Raw genomic sequence first — 27,918 nt, forward strand, 5'->3', positions numbered from 1 at the left:
CCATTCCTTGAGCCAACTTTACTGCTAAGCTTCTGGTGAATAAATAGAAGCAACTGAGAAAGCTATCAAAATCTTCAGTGTCAGAAAGCAGCTCATAACTGGGGTTCTGCAGTTAAGGGTGTACGAGTCAGGCAAGGTAGAAAGGAAGAGAAGCCCCTTGGCAGTATTTTAAGGAGAAAGAACCACCACCTGGAAAAATGCTTTACATGTTTGGAAATCTTTTGATCCCTCTCAGCTGGATGGACTTTGCAGTTGGGATGAACAAGGCCATGAAAGAAAAAACATAAGGAGGAGATTAAATGTCACCCAAAATTTATTTTTCTGCAAATAACAGAGTAAAAAAAAATGCAGTTAGTGTTGGGGACAAAGAGCAGGACAGAGCCTGAAGGGTCCCTATATTTCTTTGCTCCTAGCATTTGCTTCAATGCCACAGGAAGAGTGGGAAACTAGTGGCAACACCTTAGTGGAAACAGATGGAGGACAGCTGAGCTGTTTGGCACTGTTTGCATAGGTGCTGTGTCATGGCAGGGAAGGGCCTGTCCCCCAGTGATGCAGGACAGCGGTCCCAGAAGCTGCTCTAACCTCTTCCAGGGCTCAGGGCCAGGCCGGGAGGGGATTGTGCAGCCCTGCTTGGCTCCTCTGCCTATCCTGACTCCACCCCATTGTGTTGTGTTCACAACACAAATATAAATTTCCAGTAACTTCCATTTTTCCCAATTCAGTAATAAACTGAAAAAAATTAAAAAGGATAACAAAACCCAAACCCTAACCCTGTCACAAACATTACAAGTCATACAAAAAAATTTGTCAACCAATATGTCAAGCAACAGGGACTCCTCACATTGTTAATTATTACAGGACATACTGTACCTTCTGTTCAGACATTACTGCTCCCTCCTCCTCTTGGATGCTTGTTCTTGGCTTGCCATCCTCTGAAGTACTCCAGCCCATCTTCTTCACACTGACAGGCACAGATGTTTTGCTGCCTTCTGTTGTTGGCTTGCTGGTCTCTTCCAAAGATTTCTGATATGCTGTTGATGATAATGTTTGCTCATCAGTACCAGTTGAGATCTGGGACTTTGTTTTCAGGGCTTCTTTGTCACTGTGTTTTCCCACATCATTTAAAGCTTCCTGGATGTAGGATTTAGTTTTTGCCTCTGATGTGGACTCGGATAGGCTTCCATTTGTTTCTGGCTTCCCTACTTCTCCTTTGACATATGAGGTAACAGAATCCCGACATTGGTCCAAACTACAAGAAAAAGCAGAAGCAACAGACAGCTGTTCAGGGCTTAAATCACAGGCAGAAGGGCAAAGCACCAAGCCTCTCACTGAGCCTTCAGTCTGAGCACATAGGTTGCACACAGAGAAAAGTAAAATTTTAGACTCCACTTGCAGACATCATTCTATTTAACAACCTTGTCTTCTGCATCATGGCATCATTTCAGAAGCAATGAAAATATGGTGGGCACTGGAAACAAGGCCACATGTTTTATGGTAATCTACTTCCACTTGGAGAAGGGGAGGAAAAAGACAAAAAACAATACACAAAACCTACCAGTTCTCTTGTATAATCACGAGCTAAAGCCCCAAGGCACTAATTTTTAAACCGCTCTCTAACCAAGGAAGTGATGAAAGTATCTGTTACCATGCAATTACCAGTTACTTTTCCCCCAAAGTACAATATCTGTACTCCAGATAGGTCATGCCTTTTAAAAAATATTGTTATCTGCAAGTAAGTCCTTAGACACTTCAGAGTCTCAATACTATGCAGGGCCAAAGGCAAGGAAGGTTACAAAAAGACAGAAAGCTGACCAGAATTTTGCCTCAGATTACCTATGGACAGGTTTAACCTGCACTTCTGATACACAGTTTTCCTTTGTATTCTTGCTCACTTTCTGATAAACACTATGACTGTGTAGTGCTGACATATGAAAATATGCCAGCTGTTTGCTGGCAAAAATCTTATGAAAGACAGCAAAGAAAACGCATCCAGCTAGAAACTGGTATCTTCTTAAGGAAGCCTTTTTACTTCCAAAAGTGATCTATTTTACTAATGTAACACAATATAAAATGCAGAATAATGACACTTGCTTAACAACAGGAATCACATCAGTAGTAGTTCAAGTGCTTTACACTATTGAAAGACAACGAATTTGCTGAAAGCAATGACCAAATTCCCACTGGATTCAATAAGAGAGTATCTAATGATCCCTTGAACCTTAAAACATCCTGAGTCAAAGATGCAAAAGGATGTAAACTGCTGACAGACAAATGATCACTGTGCAGATAATCATTCTGTGCTGATTTAAACCTCCTGCAGACCTGGCTCCTTCAATTAGTGATCACAGGAGCCCCTCAGTGGGCACTGGTAGGGCTGAACAGGACAACACATACTGTGAATGTTGAAGGCTTAAGGAGGTCCAAGGGCAGGCTGGAAAAGCTCATGCAAGAGAAATGCACTGAGGATAAATATATAGAAAGCATCCCTCTCAGCAGGTCATTATGTCAAAGACAAGGGAAGCTTGGGGGAGTGCAGGGGGAAAACAGCACATACATCCACTCTCCTTCCCTGAGCATCCTCTGCAGTCACTGCTGGGAGCCAACATCCAGGACTAGGTGGGTTTGGTATCGCCATTCTTACCTTCTTCTGCCTCGTACCTTAGCTTTTTAAAAGTCTAGTAAATTAGCATGATATAATACGCTTGAAGCAAGCGCTATAAAAAGTGACAATTCAAAAACTGGCTTATGGGGAAAGTAACAACTATCTGAGGGAAGGCAAAGAGATGCAAATGGAAAGGATGACTGCTACAAAGGTGTTCAAAAAATAAGAGTAATGTAGTATCCCAGTTTCAGATAATGTTCTTGATTCCAGCTACATCTACACACCACTTAGATTAAATGAAACAGAAATACACAAGATAAAAACCATGAAAAGCAGTATTACCTGCTGAAGATAATACAAAGTGTTTCTCAAATGCCTAGATCGAGAATGAAACCTGATAAATACACATTTTTAAAGACAAATATATCTGAGGCCAAATCAAGTTTCTCTTTCAAATGTATATATAAGTGCACACATTTGTTCTCACAGAGCAGAGAACAGCCTCTGCCCTGCTGCTGGTGGCCGAGGCAGCGTGGGAAGCCTGCTGACACGCACACTGCAACACAGAAGTGCTCACCTCTCGTCCAAGCGATCCAGCAGGCTGCCGCCTATCCTGCGCCCCGACGTCGGTGCCTCGGAGACGCTGGAGGAGTCAGGCTGCCAACCTGTAATTGAAGACATTTCGTGTTCTGCTTGTTGAACACCTTTAAGAATTGACCATACTCTTTCTTCCGTCATCTCCTCAGACTCAGCTCCTTCTTCCAGACGGATGTCCTCAAACAGAGACTTAAACTTTTCTGCCGTCATCTCCTCATCAGTACCAGACTTCTCTCTCTCAGGCTGTTCAGTCCTCACTCCTCTTTTACTAGTCTCTTCACTCTGCCTTTGTTTAGCATCTTTGGATATCCCACCATAACTACCAAGATACCGCGGAAAATCCTTAAGGTCCACTTCCTCCAACTGGCTCTCGCCTACGGAAATATCTTTAGGTGTTCCTTCTCTAGGCACTGAGAAATCAACTTTGCTGTCATCCAGTGAAGTGTCTTCTTCAGTCACCACTGGCGGTGCTGCTGTACCATCTACGTGTCCCTGGGAGGTCACTAACACGTCACTCAGTCTACTGGGAGTTCTAAGGGGTGACTCTAGGCTAGAGGTGTCGCTAAGGAAATCGTCCTGGTGGAAAGGGGTGGGCGGCACGAAGCGCAACCCAGTGGGAGTTTCCAGTTCCACTTGAATGGAGGGATAACCTAAGGAAGACAGCACATTTGGACTGACTGGGATGAAGCATGGAGAAACAAATAAGCAAATGCCAAATGATTCATGGGTTACATACAGTATGAAACATATGAGGAGGTGCAGGTGTATAAGAACCAATGCAGTTCTGAGAGATTTTGTTACTTGGTCCTACAGAGATGGAACAAAGAATGAGTACTGCCCATGAATAGTACAGTGAAGCCAGTACTTCTGACTATTTTTTAATAGTCTGTAAAGTTTTCAGCAATTGCTTTTGCAGCCACTTTAAACATTTTCAAGCTATAGCAGATTGTCTTATGAGCATGCAATAAATCTAATGTGGACAAGGGTGGTTGTCCCTTTACATACAAGACAATCTCTTGCAGCCATATTGTGTAAGTCTTTATTTCCAAGGGTTTGTTTTTTTTTTTTTTTTTAGATTTGGATGTTTAATTAACAGATTTTGAGGACAGCAGTAGATCATAACATAGGACAGCCACTTTTTTTTGTCAGTAGACATTATTTCTAAAACAGGTCCACATTTTTAATATGCTTTTATATAAAAATACACAATACCAGAAATACATTGTTACTAATATGTACCTCCAATTTAACCACAGAGAACAATAATGGACTAGTTGAAGAATGAAGAACAGAAATGGATCCTAAAGAGGATACTAAAAGATAGTAGATCTAAATACACAGCAGGATACAAAACTAAAGTAAGGAAGTTAACGAAGGGATAAGAGAACAGAAACACAAGGGAGAGCTATATGAATATTTCAGGTACAGTGAAGTTATACGGGTGAGAGGACTGTGGTGAGTAAGGAGATCTTGGTGATCTTGAAGATTGAGGTGATCTTGGTGACATTGGTACAATCAGATACACTGACCAAATAAAGAGAAAAGAAAAATTGATGAAAACATGAAAAAAAACCCCCAAACCATACAAAAGGATTAAACTGAATACACACATTAAAAAATGGCAACGAAACCTTAAGTTCGCATTCTGGCAAATGAGGTTGGGCAGCCTAGGAAAGGCCAAAACACATGCTGTGGGGTACACTGGACATTGTGCTGCCTGCAGGGGGGTGCATCAACAGGGCTTGGCAGGGGGGTTGTTTCCTGAACCAGCCGAGAGAAAGGCAAAGGTGGTCTGGTCTTGGTGAGGAAAGGAAGCTTGAGGAAGGTTCAGAGAAGAGGAGAGACACAAAGCAACTGCAGAGAAGCGCTTTTTTCATAAAACATTGATGCTACTATTAAAAGGCGCAAGCAACATTTCAAGAGCAACTTTCTTAAAATGTCAACAGAAAACTATTTCTGTAGTGCAATGATTCAATGACCAGCAATGCTGCTCAATAATGGAGGTACACTGAGCTCATATGCTCTGAAGAAAAAAAAAAACAACAAAAAACTAAAATACAGAGAAAGCCAAAACATAATTGAACAAATTACAAAAACCAAAGGAAATGTTACTTAATAAAAAAAAAAAAAATCTTATTTAAGAAGTTATTTATAATACAAGTGAGTAAAATCAAAGTAATAATCCATTGCCTGTTATCTAACATTTAAAACAAGAAAAACCCAACATTTAGCATCTTCAATATACTGATAAGTAATAAGCATCCCTATGGAAATTTTGTTTTACAAGAAGACTTTCATTTATCCTTTAAATCTGACTCAAATTTAACCTTCACAATTCTGTTTTCAGTTGACACAGCTTCCATGTGAAAATTATTACACAATTTTTACCCATTAGCAGACTGAAAAAGACATTCACTCATGCACTAATAAAACATTTTCTTATTTTTCTACTGCCATTGTAGAAATGGTCCAAGTGAAAATCATAAAGCAATCGATGTTCACGGGTCTCAAAGAGGCTTGGCAGTGAATTGCACATTAATTTATTCCATGCAAATACTATGCACTTTTTTCCCCTTCTTCTTCCTTCTTTTTCTCCTGGAAGAATTTTTACTACTGCATATCTAGACAGGAAGCCAAAGAATACACACATTTCCAGGTAAATTGTCAAGCATGCAATACCAAGTACATAAAAAACAGACATGGGCAAGCCTCAAAGGACAACTGCTGCAGGAGAAAAGCTTGGTCTTGTCAACTGACACCAAGGCTGGTGGGAACAAGTTTACTCAGGCACACATTTGTGGGACTCTGGGCTTACTGTCTGAGATATTAATGTGCAACCTACATATCCCCATAAATGACTTGGATGCAGCACTTGAAGGTGTACTAAGGAAGTTTGCTGATGATACGGAATTGGGAGCAGCTGTGGACACCCTCCAAGGCAGGGAGGGCTGGGCAATCACCAACCACATGAAGTTTAACAAAGACAAGTCCTGGGCTCTGCAGCTGGGATGGGGCAACCTTGGCTGTGTGTAGAGTCTGGGGAATGAGAGGCTGGAGAGCAGCCCCGTGGAAAGGGACCTGAGGGTCCTGGCCAGTGGGAAGTTGAATGTGAGTCAGCAGGAAGCTACGTCAGGGAAGGTTTAGGCTGGATATTAGGAAGAAGTTTTTCACCCAGAGGGTGGTCAGGCACTGGAACAGAGAAGCGGGCACAGCCCCAAGCCTGACAGAGAGTTCAAGAAGTGTTTGGACAATGCTCTCAGGCACATGGTGTGATTCCTGGGGTGTCCTGTGCAGGGCCAGGAGTCGGACTTGATGATCTTCGCGGGTCCCTTCCAGCTGAGGATATTCTATGATTCTATTGTATCATGCTTTAGGAGACGAAAACCCCTTCACACATTTAAAATTACTGTTTCTGTAGAACTTACAATCTTTCTTTAAAGTCTAGTTTATACAACGTTATTGTATTATTGGACATGTCATTGAATTAAATATGACTACGGAATTCAATTACCATCAATGGGATCATGAAATACGTTATTTTCATCTGCAAAACTTCTGGTGCCTGAAATATTTCCATAATCAAATATTGGTCCTTCCAACAGGGTGACGATATCTATTCGATTAATTTTTGTCAATACAGAAGTTAAGGCATCAGCTGAAAAAAAAATAGAACACATCAGAAAAAGGTTCAGCATTGCAGAACTGTGTGATTGTTTTTCTCAGTTACATTCACATCGCATTACTTACAAACTGCGGGCATGTCCCAATGCCTTTGGTTCCAGCAAACCCCAGCACCTGTCTGAGCAGTCATTCAGCTGCCTACTTATTCAAGATATATATCTATTAAGAGTCTACACACTCTCCAAGTATAATTGTATTACAACACAAAAGGCACAAAGAACAAGGTCAGATAGTTCTTGAAGAACGTATTTACTTACTACTGATACAAAATATTCTTTTACTGGAGCATAAAGGGAGTGTAAAAATCCTTCTACCATTCTGTTTTGAGGAACAATAGAATAGGCAGTCATGTAGGTAATAATGCGTATAAGGCTATTCAGGCAGTACATCGTGAAATCTCATTTACAATAATCCTGTTGTGAGAACACAGTAATACTGGAAATTACTTTTACAGTGAAAAAGATCAAAGGAGACTCAAATGGTGTGTAGGAGTTTGTGGATTAGAAAAGGGTAGCAACACCACTGACCCCACACAAAAATCAACCCCTCTCCTTCAGTCTGAGCAATTCAAGTGAAATCCACAGATAAACCCAGAAGTATCAGCCCAGAATCATCACTCCTTACAGGAAGAAGTTTAGTCTTTTCCTATGGCCTGCAATACTGTGAAACTACCTAAATTTTCCAGGCAGTCATTTTCCATGTTTCACGTTCCTTGCTATTGGAAATTTTCCCTTTTATTTTCTTTACTAGAGTTTAAGTTCACTACTCGTCCCATCAATTATGGATTTGGAGAATGGATCATTTCCTTCTGCATACAGAGCAAATAAATATGACATATTTCCAACACCTGGTAAAAATATAACTGAAACTTCTTTTTTCATTGATGGTTTGTGAAGGACACTTACAATGTTTTCTTCAACTTGGCAACAGATGCAATGAGCTAAAACTCATAAACAACAAAAGTAACTACTTGAACTTACTTGTAGCATTTTTCCCATCTCTGGTAACCCATTTTTTTAATAACATGAAGCTTTGAGCAATAAGAGAATTTGGGTTTTCTACTCGGATTTGATTTATTTCATCCACAGAAAAATTCAGTTCTCTTGCCAGTTCTACAAAGACAAAAAAAGCAAACGAGAAAAGAAAAGAAACCCCAAAACACCAAAGAAAGCACAAATCTCTCAGTCGTCTTGTCAAGCTTAAAAATACTAGCTTTCATAGGTCACAGAGACGCCAACCAAACTGCCTGACACAAACTTTACAGATAACAATGAATATGGCATTAAATCCCCATGCTTTAATTTCCTAAGGCATCATTTTGAATTTCCATCCTCCCTGGGAGCGATTATCACACTTATGCTCAGTAAGCCACTTAAGCGTGATGAAAAAGCCCTCCCTGGAGACTGCCTCATCAATGCTAATTTATAAACTCTGTTTATTTCCCCTGATTGTTATTCCCCTGGGAGCACCCTGTGCAGCTCAGCACTGGTGCTGTCATCACCTGAGCCTGGGCAGAGCTGGCTGCTGCAGCTGTGAGCCCAGGAAGGGCAGCTCTGCCCACCAACATATGGGGCTATGGATGGGTACACAGTTAGAGAACACCTCCAACTCTGACTTGCTGGGGCACTGCTGGGCCCCCTGCAGCCAGGGCTTGGGGGAAACTGCTGTCCAGGATCCGCAGATACTCCAGAGGCAGCCCTGAGCCCGAGCAGGTAGAGCCTCTCAGCTCCTTGGGGGAACATGTTGAGAGGAGAGCCATTTAGCTATTTTCCCTGTGAGTTTCTCTTTGATTTCTTGCAAGATCAAGGAATAATTTCCCATTAGGCATCTTTGCCCAGCAATACATTGCATGTTTTGGGAAGCTGGCCTGGCTGTGAATTTGGGAGAGCCTGATGCAGTCTTGCTGCATCTTTTGGTAAAAGAATACCTAAAAACACAATAGCAGGGAGTGATTTCAATATTAAAGCAGAAAAGCTTACCTGTCCAGCTAAGTCCTAGGTGATCAGCTACAATTGCCATCCTTATATCTGTCCGTTCACATGGACTCTGTGGACCTGTGATTTACAATTTCTCAATTAAAAAGGTTTTGCACAGAAAACCACAATACCGGATAATAGTTTGTTATAAATAATAGCTTTAATTGACTAAGTTGACAGTGCTTATATTGTTTACTAGAATGATTGTGTGACCTAATAACCTACAAAACAAAAATTTTTCACAGCTTTTAGATTTTCACCTGTGTAAAGCCAAAATGTAAAACTACATGATGTCGTGTAATGAAACCAAACATGCTGACAATCTAGCTGTTAGACTGTAGACAAGTTGTTCAATTACTGGTGAAAACCACCAAGGCCAGATATTGCCTATTTTCTCTACTTCGACAGAACAAATTTGCTGTCACAAAAGACATCTTTCAATTTCTGAGTTACATCAATTTCTGAGTTACATGAATGTCTTTGGCATGCTTCACTAGCTTTCTACAGTACAGAATTTGTTTGAAGGAAGAAAAAAGAGAATAAGACGGCACATACAGATGACAATGACAGAATGAAAACTACAGTTAAGTCACTCCACAGGCAATCACAACAGTTCATGCACTAGGATCAACAAGTTGAAAGTTTTACAAACTAGGCTTGATCTCCACGAGGTGAGCCATGAGAGCTCCAGAAACCTGACTGCCTTCATTCTCACCAGTCCTCTTACTCCTCCTCCTCTCACTGTCGGCCTTTTCAATCTTTGATTTTATAGATGCTGCCTCTGTTCTCATGTCTCTAGCAGACTTCGGTGTAATGGAAGGCTGGTAAACTTGAGTAGCTTCTGATAAGGACGTGTTCCTTGATGTACTGTCTTCTTCATCATCAGAGACCTCTGACTGCATCTTTTTCTCTTCATCAGAAAGACGATCCACAAGCTTTAATGTCTCACCACTAATTCCCTTAAAATATTCAATAGAATGTTTACATACCTCCCTAAGCTGATTTTTCTTTACTTTAACTGTTGTCATGGTGACGGAGGTAGATCTTACCTTTACCGGTAATTTAGAAGGAAGTTGTTTTGGTTTTTCTTTCTCTACCTGCTCTTGTTTTGGCAGGGCTGGAGTTCTTCTAGCTAGATTACTCCTATGTGTATTTTTTACAGGAATCCTAGACCTTGCTTCTAGACAGGGAGAAGAATTATTTTGTTTTGCTTTGTCAGGCTTACTAGCCTCTCTCACTTTACTCCCTGTATTGCTTTGGAGATTATTTTGTGAAAAGACTTGTTTTACTGAGCTGGCCTTTACAGGAAGCTTTGATTTTCCTCTAGCCCCTACCAACTCTGTTGACTTTTGCTGCTCTCCATGTGGTTTTTGCTTATCTCTTACTCTTTGTCCTTGTGTTGTCCCTGTACCTTTTCCTGAAGTGCTTTTCGCTTGATTAGCTTTCTGGAGGGAACATTTCGGTTCCAAATGTTCTTTTAGCACTACATTACAGGTAATATCATCTGTAGGGACTGCAGATGAATCCAAATTGTTGTTGTTATTAAAATTATCTTTTGGAAAATCTGTGTTTTCTGTTTGCCTACAGCTCGTCTGGCTAGAAGCTGAACTCGCAATCACTGCTACAGTTTCATTTTCTAATCCCTGACCACTTGGCATCACAGCTTCTATCTTATCTGTCACTTCGCCAGGGCCATCTTTCTTCAGAGTCATGGTGGAAGCAGAAATTCCCATTTTAATTGGTGTGCGCAATTTGGGATCAACTTTGGAAGCGTTTACTGCTGCCGATGATTTCTCCAGTGAGTTACTACCAAGTGTTTGTTCCATGCAATCTCCACTGGCCTGGTTGCCGGGCTTATTTTCAACTGCTGTTGTTTCTACTGGTCTCTCTAGGTTTGTTTCTACAGTGCTGTCCCCTGCCTGTGGCTGTGTGATGGCAGTGACTGTACTTTTATCCCCTTCCCCCTTGTCCCCTGACTTCCCTTCAGAAGTATGCTCACCAATCTGAAAAAATTGGAGTCTTTCTTCAACAAAATCCCTCTTGCTCATGTCAATTGCACCACTGCGAGTCATCTCAAACATCTTCCCCTCATGAAATGGGAAGGGGTTGGGCTCGCTAGTTGGCGTACTCTCATCTGTTGGAGTTCTGGCTGGAGTTGTGTCAGGTGTTGTTGCTTGAGATCTGTCTTCCACTGCCAGACCAAATGCCTTAGCCTCATCATCCCTTGATTTAGTCTCAAACACTTCATCGTCACCTCGGTTATTGGACCACGGGTCAAAATCTAGACTCTTGGTGGCCACAGTTTTGAAAGGTGTTGCAAATTCTTCGTCTACTTTGTAACTGAAATACGAGTCAGGAAATACAGTCCTGTCAGGGTGTCTGCCTTCCAAAGAGAAAAACTGTGCCCCTGACTTCTTATCGCTCTTATCTCCAGCTTTGTCAGAAGATGGACCTTTTGAAGGTGTCTTGTCTTCTTCAGGGCCTACCTTGCCTTCCTCCTCAATGACTTCAAGCTTACTCTGGCTAAAGCAGCGATCAGTCTGCTTTAGAATGCCTTCTGTAGTCCATACGTCCTTTTTGGTTTCAACTGCCGGACCTGCAAGTTTAGAATCACTCTCAGTTAAACCATCATCTTCATCTTGCAAATCATAACCGTCAAGAGAGTCAATCTCTGTCGCATCAGTATCATGGGAGAATTCTGCAGTGGTTGCTATGGAACACTCTGTGACAGACTGGTCATTGTTACTCCCATTTTGTACTACATCATTCTGGGGTGAATCAAGCCCAGCGTCAAACTCATTGGGTTTCCCAGAAGTGGGATGTCCTAACTCTTTCTGTTTCTCAATCTTTTCAGGGGCTTTGGGTTTTGAGGTTTCCTTCTGGTCATCTTCCAGCTCCTTCAGTTTGAACGTGTACTTTTTAAGTGGAACAGGTTGATAGAGGGATTCATCATCACTGGAGTCACTGACATCTGCTCCCGGTGGCACAGGAGATGGTGGCTGTACTCTGATGACAGGCTCAGCCAGTTGGCATTTGTCATGTTCATCTTGCAAGTTCACTTCAGTCATCTCCATTTCACTCTCAGTGGAATAATGAGGCTTCTTTTCTGACTCGCCTTGATCTGCATCCAGTGGTGGAGGAGGAGGGAATTCAATATAGGCAACTCTGTTACCTTTGGGTCTTTTGTTAGAGTCCTTATTTATAAGATTGGGTACCACTTTGTCAATCTGTGGTTCCTCAACCTCTGCCTGTTTCACAGATGTTGACTTAGCCTCTGCTTCCTCCTCTGACTCCTCAGATACCTCGGGTATAGGGCTGGGCTTGCCTGGGATGTAAGCTATTAGGGAGTCAGGTGTTTTAGATGTAAACTCGTAACTCACTTCCTCTGAACTCGGTGTTTCTGGTGTTAAAGGGCTTTTACCAGAGCTGTCTATAAAGGACACTTGTTCTAGCGTGTCATCTTCTGGACTACCTTGTGGAGAAGGAGGTTGTTTTTGCTGTCTAGCTGTGTAAAATGTCCCCCTCGTCTCTTGCACTGTCTTACTCTCCTGACTGACAATTTTTTTAATACTTCCTTGTTGCACCTCTTTCTCATATTGCTTTCCTACCTGAACAAAACTGACATAAACAGGTAAGGTCTTAATTTCTTTTACTCCCTCAGTGCTTACTAGCGGTGCAACTTTATCCAAGTAATCACTGGCACCGGGGTCAACTACATCACTTGAAGGAAATTCCTTTCCTGGGCTACATTCTAAAGAATCTGGTGATTTGCTAGGGGATAGCTCTGCTTCCTCAGCAGGAGGACTTAGACCTACTGAGCTCTGCTGCTTGGTAACTTTTCTGATTTCTGAATGCTTTATTTTTTCATCTTCCACATAATCAATCTGTCTTTCAACTTTCTCCTGAATCACAGCTGATTGGGATACTTTAGCTGAAAGTTCATAGACACCATCAAGCATGGTTCTCTTCTCCTCAACAATTCTGACTGGAATATGGGACACAGCAATTTCTTCTTTCCTTTTGGATATTTTATCAGCCACTTCACCATTACGTTCCCCCTCCCTGACAACAAATTCTCTGTATAAAACCCTTTTTGAGGGAGATTTTACAGTCAGTTCCTTCACTTCTTCTGAATGAATTCCATTTGAGGCCACTTTGTGCTCTGTCACAGTGATAAATTCACTTTTTTGGTCAGTTTTAGATTCAGCATGATCAATGTGGTTTTCTTTTACTGTATCTGGAACCAGCACATGTGAAAGCTTTTCCTTCTGTGTTTTATGGTTAGAAGTTCCAGGACTTTCCCACGTCCTATAGATTTTTTTGTCCCAGTGTCCCTTTGTCGTTGCATCTGAGCCATATGCCAGGTCTTTTGCCCGTGGTTCTGAAAAGCATTCTGGCACGACTTTCCTCATCTCAGTTCTTTGTTTTTGTGCATCTGAATCACGAAAGTCTTCGACAGCTTTCCCTTTACCTGGAACAAGGTCTTCCTGTATTTTCACCTCTTCCTGTAAAGCTGTGCTCACATCAATGACCTCTACTTGCTTTGCGTGTTTCTCTCTTGAATAGGACTGATATACTGGTAACTTACTTTCTTGCAATTTTTTTACTGGAATTTTGGACTGACCATCCAGCTTTTTTTCTTCTTGAGCTACGTCCTTACTCCTGGGACTTATACCTTGTTCGAATTTGAGCCTAATGGAACTGAGCTTTGATTGCTTCAGCTGAAATCCAGTCTCAGGTACTCCAGTCTGCTGAGCACTTCCTTTGTGTTCCATAGTTCGTTTAGAGTCCTCTGCAGGCTGCACATATATCCTTTTTTCAGGACTGCTGGGCAAACTGGATGCTTTTCTTTCATCCACCTTGGGAAAGCACTTCCCATCATGTGCATACTGCTTCACCTTACTCCATTCATCCCCGGATGAAGGCAATTCAGAGAGCAGAACTTTCTCAGGGCTGCTGCTGGCAGAGCTCTGGCTAGAATGTATTTCCTTGCCATTTTTTTTATGCTGCTTTTTCTCTGGAGACTGTAGCTCATCATTCAACTTCTCTGTTTTATCCCGAAAAAACTGGGATACTTCAGTCAGTTTTTCTTCTGCCTCTTTAACAGTCCTGTCCACCCTGTCTTCATATATCAACTTTTCTCTACCTCTGTCTAATCTGTCCTCAGTAAAGCGCATCCACATCGCATGTTTGGGACTACTAACATCTCCAGTGTAGTGTAACACTGTCACTTTATCATAATGATCCTCCTTAGACATTTTACCTACACCATTTTCAGATACATCTTTATAGATTTTGGAGAGAATCTCTTTTTTGGGGGCAGTAGCTACTTTTTCTCTGCATCGTTTATCAGTCCCCTGTAACTCTGCACTAAGGGGTAGAGCATGGTCAGTAACTGACTCCTCAGTATCAGAATGAGACACATCTAGCTTTTCTGAAAGAAGCATTTTCTCAGCAAACCTGTAAGACTCCCCTCTTAGTTCTGACAACTCATCATCATGGTATTCTACTGAGTGCTGACTCAAAAGCTTCAGTGTTTTGTAAGAGTCATCAGACATGAGTTGAGCAGAACTAGGGCGACTGTCTTCTTCCTGGGACACAGGAGTGTTAACTCTAGAGGATTCCAGATAAGAAGGAAGTGACTCTTCGGCCGTGAGCTCCTCTTCTTCTTGCTGACCTTGTTCGTCTGAACAAGGAAAAGCATCATGTTTTTCCAACTCTTTTAAGTTAATATCTCCCCGAGGTAAGTCTTTCTGATACACATACATTTCTTTTTCTGGATGCTTTTTTGTTTCTCTAATAATGACTTCAGTAGGTTCAGCCTGATTACCTTGTTCAATATGGACCTCTATTATTCGCTCCAGTTTGGGTTTCATTTTGCTGTCCTTCTCTGCAAGTTGTGGTGAAGTTTCAGCAGACTTGCTAACATCGGACGTTACTGATGATTTATGTTCAAACAGACCTGCCAGTTCTTTGGAAGGGTCACGTCCAGACTGAAAGGCTTTCATTATGTCATGAACAGACATTGTTTCCTCGATTCTTTCAGAGGTACTTTCCGTGCATGGAGGTTTATGATAAACCATCCTAGTTGTTGTAGTGATATGAGTTTCTTCTTTTACTCGGACACCTTTACTAAGGATGCACTTATGGTCATCTTCTTCACTGCTGCTGGCTTTCATTTGAAAAGCTTTAACCTTCTCTTTAATAGACCCAGAAGGTTTTTGCTCCAGCTCCATAAACGTTGGGGTAGGTTTTGAGGCCGGTAGTTCCTCTGCCTTCTGCTCTGGAATATCTTCTGAAGATGGTTCGTAGCTGCGGATGACATGAACTACTTCAGTTCTAGTTTCTGTAATGACGGGAGGGATGGGCACATCATGGAAAAGCGGTTTTGGCCCTGTGCTTTCAGCACTTTGTGGGGCAGAAGGTGTCTTTTCACTTCTCGTTTCAAAGCCACTGTCAGACAAGGGACTTTTATCTTGATCATGTTGAGAAAAGTCATCTGGAGACTCTAAAATAGTGTCTGTTCCAAAAAAGGAGTCTGCAATTTTACATAACTCCTTTTCCGATGTTGAAGGCCTCATGGAGGCTGGAGGCATTTTAAGTTTATGCTCCTGCAAAGCGATGGCTGGTTTTAAAATGCGCTTTTGTCTCTCTTCACCTTCTTTTTTCCCCTCTTCAAACTTGTACTTTATGTTTGTTAATGAACTGCTACCGATATCATTTGCTAAATAATCAATAACTTTTGACAAGCTATAATCCTTTTCCGACATGGTTTTAGTTTTAATCTGGACCTTCTCTGGAACAGATATAGGAGGGCTTGTCAAAGCTTGCTGTCTCGCTTCATCAATCTCCTCTGCACTGAACTCTACCCAGTCATCCTCAGACAGGTGTCCTTGATCACTTTTGGATACTTTAGCCGACCCTTTACTTTCTAAACACACATCTTTTTTCAGAATCTCACTAACTTTTACTAAGTCCTCTTTTACTTTCTCAACAATTTTAAAGGGCTCTTCATCATCAATTCTACCCTCTTTTGGTATGTCAGGTTGGAACGGTTTTTCCTCTGCGACATCTGTCTGCAATATCGCAGTCATTCTTATCAGATCCTCTTTCATTTCAGCAACATCTTTCAGTATCTCCTGACTGGAGGATAAGGAAGATGGTGTGGACAATTTGAGAGCAGAGGGTGTTAAAAACAAGGATGATTTTATTGGAGATGAAGTTCGAGTAAAGGTAGGCTGTGTGCGTGCCTCTGTAGTCAATGTTTTAATAGGTGACAGTAACGCAGCGGCTGATTTTGTAAGTGAAGACGACTCTGGAAGCTTCTTTAATGCTGGTTCAGACAAAACATTGACTACAGAATATACCGGCACTGTTATTGTTGATGAAGTTACTGATGAGGTAGTTGCAGATATTGACCCAAGGGCTGTGTACAAAGCACCTGCAGGAGGAGTTCTCATTGACTGGAAAGCTGATGGTGCTGAAGACACAAATGACCTGAGTGGAGAAAATGACATTGTTGTAGCTGTTGAAAACACTCTCTCAGCCGTGTCAGCAACTGCGTTAGCAGCACAAGTTGCAGAATGTGCAGCTGCAGTGATCTTGTCTTGAAAAACAGCTGCAGCTTTGGATCCATTTATTAAGTTGGCAGAAGATGGGTATTTCAGAGGTGACACAGACCCATTAAGCAATGGTACATCTGTGTGCCCAGCTACATGTTTTGCTGGTGACGAGAGAGACGAGGCCATCATGACTTTAGTGGATGAAACAGCATCAACTGCTGACTTAGCAGGTGACACCACTGACTTTAGAGGGGACGATAAAAGTGAAGATGCTGATGTGATGACCGATTTAAGTGGCAAGCTCGAAGAGTACATGTTAATGTTGGATTTGGGGGATGCTGGAGGCGTCATGGTTATGGACGATCTCTCCAAGAGAGATCCTGCTGTCGTCACTGGAGATGTCCGAGAGGGGAATGTGGTAGTGGAGGCCAGCCCTTTGAGACCGGCAGCTTCCGTGACTGCGGGAGCTCTGACGAAAGCGCCTGAAGTAACCTGCATGTTGTAGGGAGGCTGCGAGACCACAGTTTTTATTGGCGAAGAGATTGTCCGAAACGATCTAATTGGAGATGCTACATCACTAACAGATTTAACTGAAGATGTGGTAGAAGCTCCTAACGTGGATTTGATTGGAGAAGTAGAAGAAACAGACCATATTGATTTTAATGGGGAAGCTGTAGGAGTGTTAGAGGAAGAGCTTGATAGGGAAGTGAAGCCTGATTTGGTTTGCCCAGGCACTGTAATTGGAGCTGTTGTCCATGACTGATATGGCCGTGTTGAAAAGAATGGCTTGTATGAGTAAGTAGCAGGTAGGGATCTTGTTGCTCCTGCACTCCGTTCAACTGTTTCTTAAATTGTTAAATTAAAATCAAACATAAAAATCAACAAAAATGGTTGAAAAACAGAGAGACCAGAGAAGAAAATTGGTCAGTAAACGTTGTAATATTACAAAAAGCAAGTACAATTGTTTGCATGAGTTGGGATGAAGGAGGCAAAAGAAGATTTAAAAAAGGAAACAAAAAAATTAGGAACGAGCCATATACTGGTAACTGGTCCAAACCAAAAACCAACTTGAAATGAAAGACAGAAAGCACATAGCAACCAAAACTGCAAACAATGGGGAACAGAAAACACACAAAAGGAATCCATAAGGTAAAAATAAAGCCACATCAAAATTTCTTCTCTTACTTCCTATTGACTTTCTGATGTGCTACTTCTGAAATATTCATATCAGCTTTATTTTGCCTGTTTAGGTATGTCTCTGCTTTGTGCAACTATTAGAATTATCCGTTTAATAATTTCTATTGTTGTTCTGTTCAGATTTGAACCTATACAAAAATATAAACTTGCGTAAAATGACATTATGTAGCTCAAATCTTTTTTTAAACCACTTCAGAACTATTTCATGCAGAACCCAAAATTCCTTTAAGTGACAGGCAATTGATGTGCAAACTGTGAAGCAACTGGAATAAATTCAAATCTATATCTTCCATGCACAATTCGGATATGCTTCACACTCACAAAGCCAATAAGAGCAAGAGCTTTTCTGAGTCAATATTTAAAAAAAAAGAAAAAGAAGAAAGAAGGAAAGGAACATATGCATTTTTTTTTCCTCATGCAATATTCCTTTTGTTTGGTAAAAATTAAAGTAAAACTTTTCATGAAATGATTTTAAGAAGCATATGTCATAAACAAAATACGGCAAGTATGATGTATGATAGTCGTGAGCAGGCAAAGCAACTGAATCAGTTTTTATTCATGCACAAATGTCATGTCAGAACAAGCACACAGATTAATACATTTTGTAGGGTGTATTAAGAACAAATACGTAAACCTTACAAAATCATTTCACAAGAGGTCGTTAAAAGAAGAGTACACTTTTTCTACAAGATGTAGTGTCTTGGTACCTTTTGAGGAGATTTCTTGTATCAGCTCAAAGACAGACCTGTTCAACTTTACAGTTCTCAAAAGGTAACATTAGAAAAGCAGTCAAAGAAAAATAGATTATGAAATAAATTCCTGGCAAGGACAAACCTGTTAAATGTTATAATCCCCCAGAACTCTCAGCTCATTCATAGGCATTTTGAACAGAATCATCATCAACCACATTTTGCATCACAGGAGGCATTGATGTCAGAAAGTATTTCTGGGAATCCCATTACACAAACATATCCTCTGATACAGCAATAACATTCAGAGAGTTGACATTGAAAGCAACTTTGAGGACTTTTTTTTTTTCTTTGAAGTTGGAATTAGAAATGGAGCTAAAATATCCAAAGAATTTATTCAACATACCTTACTCTCAAGTTACACTAATAATTTGTCAAACCTGCTTGATCTGTCTTATAGACAGATGGTAATTCACAGTGAAAGAAGTTCAACAAGGCCAACACTGAACTGTTAAAGCACACACACTCCTACAAAATAGTGAGTATTCAGTGTACCACAGGTCCATATCCTGCAAGGACAAATGTGCTGGTCCTATAGGAGCCAATCCAAGCCCAGAAGTCAGTGTGGATGGCTGGTGATACTGCATAAGAACATTTATGTTGAAGAGAGCTTGAGTACTAGGCCTGACTGGCACAGACTAATCAAGAAATGCCCACTTTTCCTCACTACATTATTTTTAAGTACAAATATACTTCTTCCTTCCCACCTGAAAAAAACCCCATAGTGTACTTCATTAAATGTACTAGATTTTATTATGGAGATTTAATTAGCAGTAGCTGCTAACATTCACCAAAAGTTCATACAGTCTCGAGTTCAAGAAAAACCCCAAAATGATTCTGAAAAGAACTAATAACTTGTTCAGCAGTTAGTGTTAGGACGTATCTTTACAGGAACCCCACTGCACTGTGATGTCTGTCACAACTGACCAGTGAGGCAAGCAAACCCACAGGCTGCCTTCCTAACTTCTTTTTTGCCTGTCAAATCACAGATTCAGAGACATTTAAGATGCTGCTTCTGTGCTCCTTTTTGCAGTTGAAGAGCTAAAAAATCTGTCTGCCAGTTTTTTGCAAATGAGACTTAATGGACCTCTGGTGAATAAATAAGACTTTTTTTTCCCCCCCAGTGAGGGCCGAAAAATTTATTGTGAGCGATATACACAGTCATCAACCTTCTTTCCAGCAGCTTCATTTTCCCTCTCTCTCAGTTCCCATCAAGCCTGTGACAATACCTTAACAGTCCATCAAGATGTCTCAGCAGATCTGATAGCTTCTTCAGATGTTATATGCTTGAAGTCTTCTTCCCGGCCTGAGAAGTGTAACATATTCTGGAGCACATCTGATCCAAAGAAGCCACAGATCTTATAGGATAAATAAGCAGCAGCCATCCAGTGGGAACTCCCAAGACCCGATGAAGTTTGTCTATGGATTTTATGGAATTATATCAAAGGGTCTGTTGCGGGGTAGCAACTGAGGAGTCAAAAGGGGAAAAAAAAAAAAAGGCAAGAAAAAGCCTGGAAATGGGGAACAGTAGCAGTTGACCTCAGAGAGGAGAAGTGAGGAAGAAAAGCTAAGCCAAATACATTATTGTATTTAACTGAGAAGGAAAGGAATGCCACAGGTCTGGTCAAGGGGAACACAAGTTTAAAAGGAAGCAATGTGTGGTGGCAGGGAATAAAAAGCATCTGCAGGTAACAGGAAAAAGGGAAGGGGAGGAGAAAGAAGAGGGAAAATATAAAATATGAGAGAGTCTATTTTGGCTAAGCATCTAAACATTTAAGCGCTTATCTGAGCCGCTTTCTGAACTTTTTGTGTAACATTCCCTTCTACAGCACCTCTCTCTAATGTTCCAAAGCGGAGAGGAAGAGACTTTTTGAAAGCAATTTGCAACCCTCCTTACTCTGGAGCTACAAGGCATTTTAAAAACTGTTATATTTTAACTTAACTAACATACATCATTTGCCAGTCAGGATTCTTCAAGCTCTCACAACACAAGAGTTCACAGACCATCCAAGAGTTTTGTTTCAGACAGCTTTTTTTTTCTTTTTTCTTTTTTTTTTCCCAGAGTGACACCAAATACAACGTTTATAGAAAAAATGTCTCTTCTTATGAAAAATCACATCTATATGGTTTAGTACTTTGGTAAGAGCAACTCACTCATTCCAGGCTCAGTCAGATAGCTGTAGCGCTTACGTAAAGCAAGGGAGACGAAGTTCTGGCGCCGGTCAGCTTTCTCCGTCTGCAACAAAACACAGCAGGATTTAGGGCCTTGGGCATCACTGCCCCCATCTGAACAAACCAGTCCTCAAACCTCAGCAGGATGGGCCGCTTTTCATGGCACACAACCCCACAGGGGAGAATGGGTGCTTCCATTCAGCTTCAGGATGGCATGCTGAAGCCGAATTTGGGCAAGCAGGCAGGGAGCGGGCAGAGCTGGTCTCTGCTCCTGTGTGATGAGTGTCAGGCACTGCCGAGCAGGGAGCGTGGCTGCACAGAAACTGCTGTGGGTGACCACCCTTCCAGAGCAAGCAGGGAAGGGACTGCAGCCCTAAGAGTGAGCCCTCAGGTTCATTCCTCTGCTTAGGACGTAGAAGAGCTTAGGTAGCAGAAGCAGCTCATTATCCTTCCTTAAAGCATCATGATACTGTATTATCCCATTATCATCTAATAAACTGCTTCGCACTACTAGAAATGGTGTGATACTGTTCATTCTCAGTAAAACAAACCACCTTTGGCTAGAAAGAGGAGGTCAACACAAAAGACTACAGGTACAGACATAAAACATTCATAAGAGTGCAACTTAGACCGATTGAGTATTTTGCCCCAGATTAGTTTGTCCCAAAAGCACATACACCACAATGTACAACTGGCTTTAAAGTGAATACATTAAAGACAAAAAAAGGCATGGGAGGGGATTTTTTAATATGCACAAAATGCAAAGATGTGGATTAGAAAGCAGACTACTCTTGTTAGCTAATAAATAGCCTCGTTCAGTGGCGTAGCTGCTGGTCCTTCAGAGATCACCTCACTTCAATATGTGGCTAAAAATATGGTTTGTTTAGAAAGAAAACTATTGTTATAGCTATATAATAGCTCACCAGGAACAAATGCTGTGGAGATCAAGTGATGTTTCTGCTATTATTATTTTTTTAACATGTAAGGAATGTTTTGGTTTGAATTGTTTGGGGGTTTTTTTTAAGCTATTCTAACCAGCAGGTGACAACTGCTATTTATTTGCCACCAGGAAGAGAAAAAAAGAAATTGCTTCTAGGTAAATTGGAAACATCTATGTAGTTTCTTTTATAAGATGATCTCATCTGTAACTACCTCTAACGAGTAAAACCCACTCAATTTTCTGACAATCTAATGTTGCGGTTTCCATGAAACAGAGGATTTTTAAGCCGCAAATATCTGAGCTTTATTTGAAAATAGATTTGAACACAGTATTTAGAAATCGCTCTTGGCTGGTTTACTTTTTTAGAAAGAATCCAGTTTATTTACAGAGGTAAGACACTAAAGGCCACTATGGTGGCCTCAACAGTACACTTTTCCTTCTCAGAAATACAAGTTACCATAGCAGTGTCAGTGTTACTCCAAGAGGTAAAATCTTATCCACTAAATTCTTCTTGATTTTGCCAAATTTGACTTGGTCTGATATTCATAAATATATTCTTTTTCAGAAGAAAATCAGTTAAATTTTAAACTGCTTTTATTCACTGTTTGATTTAATTTCATAATAAATAATCACGGGTTTTTCCACATTTGTGCACTTCTACTGTTTTACAACAGACTGTGAGGAGTCGAGGATATTTATATTTTTCTGTAGGTATCATTTCAACGCCACAGTTAAAAATAGCTGTTTGTTTTTTTCTGTAACACACTACTTTTCTTCACTAAATCTGAAGGAAATAAAAACAGAAGACAGTGTTTATATTACCTCATCATCTTGATCTGACTCTGTTTCCTTTTGGTCCCAAGATGCATTGCAGAGACAAGGAATATTATAATGGACAGCAGGGAAAAGAATATCAGGATATGAAAAGGACCAAATTGGGAGCACAAAATGCAAGCTGATTTATAAGGCAAAGCAAATCCGAAATGTCAACACAAAAGAAAAAAAATAATCTTACATCCAATGCAAATAAACACGTGACATTACTGAAAGCATAAACCTATGACTTGCAGGCTGAAGCATGAGCTGTAAACAGAATCGTAAAAATTACAGGAACTCGACACCACAGTAACAAGAGACTTTAAAAGCGTTCTACATACAAGAAACCAATAAAACATACATTTTAAAAGCCTTTATCATATTCCAAAGCATTCTCATTACTGACAATTCACAGGGTTTCTTTATGACTAGCCGGAAAGAAAAAGAAAAAAGAGAGACAAAAACTAAAGGAACAAAAATAAATCCAACCCAACCCTAAGGAAAATGTTTACTTTTCCTAACAAATACCTTTTTGTGTGCTGGCAGAGTGATATTCAAGTTGCAAACAGCTGTTTGTGGCAGTCCTTTTGTAGTCTTTGGTTCTTTCAAAAATGATAATCGACCACAGGGTTCCTGGCTGGTGTCTCTTACCTAGAAAATAAATTTTGCAACATTGTAGTAATATGGAGTAATTCAGAGGCCTACAGGAGGTTTCTGGAATGTGTCTCAGAATTTCCTTCTACAAGGAGCTTTCCAGGGTGTAAAGACCAATAATACCGAGCTGGAGCTCAGCCTGAAGTGCGGAAGGAGAAAATGCGTCACTGTGAAAAAGTTATGTCAGCCTAAAGCTCTCTGATGGCAAATCCATGCAAGACAAGGTGCTGAGTCCAACCTGACAGTTTCATACTGGGATATTACTGCCAGGCACTGTCTGCTCACCTGCATTTTATTCTGCCATGTTTTGCTCTTGTGTTTACCAAAAAGCTTTACAACCTCTTCAGCACAGCAGCTGTGACAAGGCTAAGGAAAGCAGGCACCCATTCCTGGCCATTTAGAGATGAGCAGTCTGCACACACCTTCTGAAGGCTGCTCTGCAGTACAGTACATTACTGAATGGATCTCCTGTGCTTAATCCCTCAGAAATTGTGATCTACTGGCAGTATATCAGGGCTCCAATTTGAGATATGGTTTTAGTAAAAGGTTGTGAATCCTATCACGGGTATTCTGTTCCCAGATCTGCCAGCAGTTCTGCTGTGGCCTCAAGCAAAGCATCCTCTCCGTGTAATTCACGTATTAAAAACCTACACTTACATCCCAGGGGCAAGTTAGTCCTATATGGCTGAAAATAGGCAGAGGGAGTGTGGGAAGGGAAGAAATCAGCAGGGCCACTTAGTTTGTCTTTCTTTTACCTTGATAGAGAATGGCAGTCTGTTTTCTTTGAAAGCATAAAAATTAAAAACAAGCTGCTGTCCTCCTTTAGTCAAAGGGGCCAGATTTCCATAGCAATCAACATAAATAGGTTTTCCTTCCAGAACCTATCAAAGCAAGAAATAAAAGTCAATAAAACCTCTTTTAACAGTAGATTCATGCATATAAGTATTATGATTTCCCCCAACACAGCTCCTGAGTTTAACACAAGTCCCCGCTCAGGTTACACTCAACAACAAATTAGAATATCCCTGCGCATTATGGCACAGTACTATGAGCACCTGACTGGTTTTTCTAGAGTAAGAGTGGGTAGATTTCTTCAAGAAACAATAAGTTGGTGACCATGATTTCACCACAAGCCAGTCCTACTGTAGGACCAATGAGAAGGCATTCCAGCTGTCTGCAAAGCCCAACCAGGGCTACTTGGCAGCAGCGAGTGCAAACCCCACTGCAGACTGCACTGGGGCATCGACACATGTCCTCATGCTCCTCCAGTCTTGCCCTATTTTGTCCTTTTTGAGAAGTTTCATGACACAGCTTTGCCATGAACCTTTATTTAACAGGGCTTGTCATGGCCTTTGCAGGCCCTGCTGCTACTTGGAAAACACACTGCCCACCCAACAAGGAGGAAGCCAGCTGCAAGGAATGTACCTCAATGTCTTTGCTTCTTGCAACTTCCTCAAAGTTCTCTTGCTGCTCCAAAGTTTTGTCCACTTTGTCGTCAGTCATGCAGAAGCAGCGCAAATTGGATTCCACGGGGTCGTTCATTTTGGCAAATATCACAAACTTTGCCATGTAAGGAACACATATTAATTCTCTATAAAGCTGTGTTGCCAGCCCAACAGTCTCTAGTACTTGGTGGCAGTCTGCGAGCCAAAATCTGAGTGGGAAAAAGTAAACCAGTAAATCAACTTTTCATTGTGCTCCAACATTGCTTCAGCCTTTAAAGAGAAACTGTGTCCTGTATCCTTGGTCATTTTGCGTGTGTACTGTCCTACAGCTTTAACCATCCAAAAATTGGAATACCTGGCAATGAAATGCTGACAAACTTATCTGACCCCACCCTGGGATCTCATAAAACTGTCTATCTGAAGGCTCAATTGAAGCCAAAGTGGGCAAGTTCAGTTTCTTGTGACCACACACAATGTATATTGTAATGTACTGATGCTTCACTATACATTTCATTTGCTAAAACTAACACCTTTATAACACACAAAGCAAAACTGCGTCTCCCATTTAGGCTGAACCAAATAGGCCCACAGTGAACTTTCACAGAGACAGGTGTTATATTGCTATTTTTCTCATTTTATGATTAAGAGCTTGAAGACAAGCATGATACAAATTATAAATAGTTTATACTTTGTATCAGTCTTTCCCACAATATTTCAGCCCCGATCTGTTTGGTTCTTCAGCAATTCACCCTCTTTTCATAAAGGTTCCTATAGTTGCAATGCTGTTTATGGAATGATAAACTCTCTACCTGCTATACCATGAATTTTGTCACTAGAATGTGTGATTTGTACAGATCCTGTTAAATGCCTCCAATCAGCAGGTAAGTCCATGAAGATTAATTTCATATCACAAATGATATTTTTGTGAGAGCAATATAATATAATTTTCAACTAAAAAGCCGACAGCCAGAACTTAAATGTCTTTAAATCTTTAAACAAATACATTTTTATGATCCCCCCATTTTTTTTTAAAGGGATGAACATTTTAAGCTTTCCCTTTCTGTTGCCATTTACAGGAAAACCAAAGCCCTGTGTGGCATGGCAGCCTTCAGAGGAACAGGCTCTGTGCCTGCCAGGAGACCCCAGCACAGCAGCACAGGCTGGGCCAGAGCTTTGTGTGCAGCCCTGGGTGTGTGGGATGCTGACAGGCAGTAACAAAGCAGCATCTGGGCCATTTCTGCTTCATCAGCCTTGTGAAAGGCTTCCAGAAAGCCAAAACACAACCCCACAACCAGGCACAATGTTGATCAAGGGAAGCCATTCCCGAGCTGCCTTTGGCAGGGTCTGTTCCCATACCTGGCTGAAACATTGGTGGTGAAGGAGACGCAGTCGTTGGAAAACGTCAGCGGAGTGGTGCCCGTGATGTCCTCCCACTGTGCAGGTGAAGTGCCTCCTGTGCAAACAACACACGCCAGGGAGATTTCCTTTCAAACACTGAACACACACAGACTGCATACAGAATATCTCTATCTCACACATAAAAAGAGAACCTAGACATTAATGTTCTCCAACAGCTGAGCTCCATGTTATACGTGGCATCACATGTCCCACAACAAAAAACGATGATCTAAGCAAAGAACATACCTACAAGTCAACAGCAATCCCCCTTGGATATCAGCTAGGACAGAATTACTCCTGCAAACTACTTTTACTGACAACCATGTTTAATAGCCAAGACTGAAAGTCTTCATACTGGATAAATATAAAATAGTGTTTAATCAATGCTGGGAGAGTTCTTTTACAATGGCATGGGACCAGATACAAAGCTCAGGGAATCAGTGAGAGCCTAGGAAATAACCTCAGCTGCCTTTGCTCAGGAGAGCTGATCTGAACCCCAGTGGCCCAGCACAGCAAGGTTCCCTCACTGGAAGGCAGGAGTTGTGAGAGTGAGCACAGAAACCTTTGCAAAGAGCAGGATTTGCTCTAACCTGTAATGCTACATAGGAGTCGAAGGCTGGGAGTTGTGTCTCCTTTGTACCCGTTGGTTACTCCTTCTCCTGACGGAGGTGGCACAGGAATTGTCATGGTTATTGGCTTATGGAATTTTCTTCTTCTTGGCTCCACAGTGACAATGGGACTGAATGTTGCTTTATTTCCAAGGATTTTTTTGACAATCTCTTCCGGAACTGGTTGAGCCTGTCAACACAGGGAACATACTTAAACTAGAGCTACAAATTGTTTACAGACATGCAGAATTATTTTCTGAATGATAATTCTATTTTCTTTATATTTTCTCTAGAATTTTACTTTTTTTATTTTTTCTCCCAGGAAGCCCTCTCCTACAACTCTCAAGGATGATTACTAGTGCAATTCATATTTATCTTTTATTCAAAAACCTACTTCTGATTTCCTAACAGCTAACTTGTAGAGCTAAATCTCAGAAGCTTCTCTGCAGTATTTACTGAAAGTTTTTCAGAGCATGTTTGGTTTTGCTCTTAATTTACAGTGATCAGTGACATGAAGTCCAATTTCAAAATGCAAAAAGAGGCCTATTTTGCACTTGAGCAGTGAGGACTAGACACTGTCTCCTGGAGGTGATGGACAATTCTTACATTTCTGCCAAATACAGATTCGTGCTCTTGAGGAACACCGCACTCTGACTGACCTCTGTACTCAGTGCTACCTGTGATTATTAGAAAATAAATACTTGTTTGGGTCAAAATCATAAAGAATCGTGAAGTTATAGAAGACTTGTAAGTAGATTTCCCATTTTCTACAGTCAAAAGTAACACACGTGGTAATAGGAGTTTGCATCCATTTGCCTTTTTTATTTTTAAATTTTTTAAGCTTTCAAGTCTGTTCAAATCAGGCTGACCCGTGACTTGCTATTATTCAAATTGCAGTGTGCTCTGATATGCAGAGAACATGCTGTTACACTGCAGTCTCAGCAGTCACAACACTGCATATGGAGATGTCATATTTCCTTCATGCTGGAGAGCTCTGGGAAGGCAACTGGATAACCAAAAGAGCAGAAATTCAATTTTCTCACGATTAATCATCTTGAGATACAAAGTATCTTTGTCAGAAATGTTTCAGAGTGAATGTAAAGCACTGCAATCCAAACCAGCACCTCTTTTTCACAAACCCACCAGACTTGTCAGGCTATTAAGGTAATCTTAAGCGATAACTAACTGAACTCAAAGATGCCTCCTATTCCTACGGAATATTTCTGCACTTTCTGTGCAGTTTATTTGAGTACAGTTTAAGCTATTTGCCCTTCCCAGAATTCATCCCTAGGAACGCCAGTGAAGAACGTCCTAAGACACAGCAGATGTGCATGGGAGGTTTTTGACCCAGTAACAGCTGTCAAACAGCTGCATGTAATCCCTACCGAACACATTCCTGTGGCAAAGGGCAGCCCAGTGACCCCATCCACAGGCTGCTGCTCTGCCACAGGAGACAGGGACTGCACAGTGCCTGCAGAGCTGCTGGGGCTGTGATGGCTCCAGGTCTTTGCTTTCCCCTCT

At 41.1% G+C, this 27,918-nt stretch overlaps 1 protein-coding gene across 39 annotated transcripts in view; it reads right to left on the reverse strand.

Annotated features, from left to right (window-relative positions):
* The window catches only part of ANK3 (ankyrin 3), a 255,966-nt gene that overhangs the window by 17,401 nt on the left and 210,647 nt on the right, over nt 1-27,918 (reverse strand). For 13 of the 39 annotated variants that reach the window (XM_032116009.1, XM_032116007.1, XM_032116006.1 and 10 more), the window contains 13 exons: nt 26,380-26,587; nt 25,748-25,844; nt 24,372-24,600; nt 23,702-23,827; nt 22,821-22,943; nt 22,299-22,325; nt 20,519-20,600; nt 10,856-17,263; nt 8,860-8,934; nt 7,861-7,992; nt 6,711-6,854; nt 3,180-3,849; nt 871-1,249 (listed from right to left, as the gene is read on the reverse strand). In XM_032116009.1, the coding sequence (XP_031971900.1) occupies nt 871-1,249; nt 3,180-3,849; nt 6,711-6,854; nt 7,861-7,992; nt 8,860-8,934; nt 10,856-17,263; nt 20,519-20,600; nt 22,299-22,325; nt 22,821-22,943; nt 23,702-23,827; nt 24,372-24,600; nt 25,748-25,844; nt 26,380-26,587 (8,700 nt within the window). Of the gene's footprint in view, nt 1-870; nt 1,250-3,179; nt 3,850-4,231; nt 4,724-6,710; nt 6,855-7,860; nt 7,993-8,859; nt 8,935-9,571; nt 17,264-20,518; nt 20,601-22,298; nt 22,326-22,820; nt 22,944-23,701; nt 23,828-24,371; nt 24,601-25,747; nt 25,845-26,379; nt 26,588-27,918 lie in introns of those variants that run through there. The other 26 variants (XM_032115999.1, XM_032115998.1, XM_032116003.1 and 23 more) reach the window with 14 other exon arrangements.

The sequence above is a fragment of the Corvus moneduloides genome, chromosome 8, assembly GCF_009650955.1.
Source record: "Corvus moneduloides isolate bCorMon1 chromosome 8, bCorMon1.pri, whole genome shotgun sequence".
In the NCBI taxonomy this organism is placed as follows: Eukaryota; Metazoa; Chordata; class Aves; order Passeriformes; family Corvidae; genus Corvus; species Corvus moneduloides.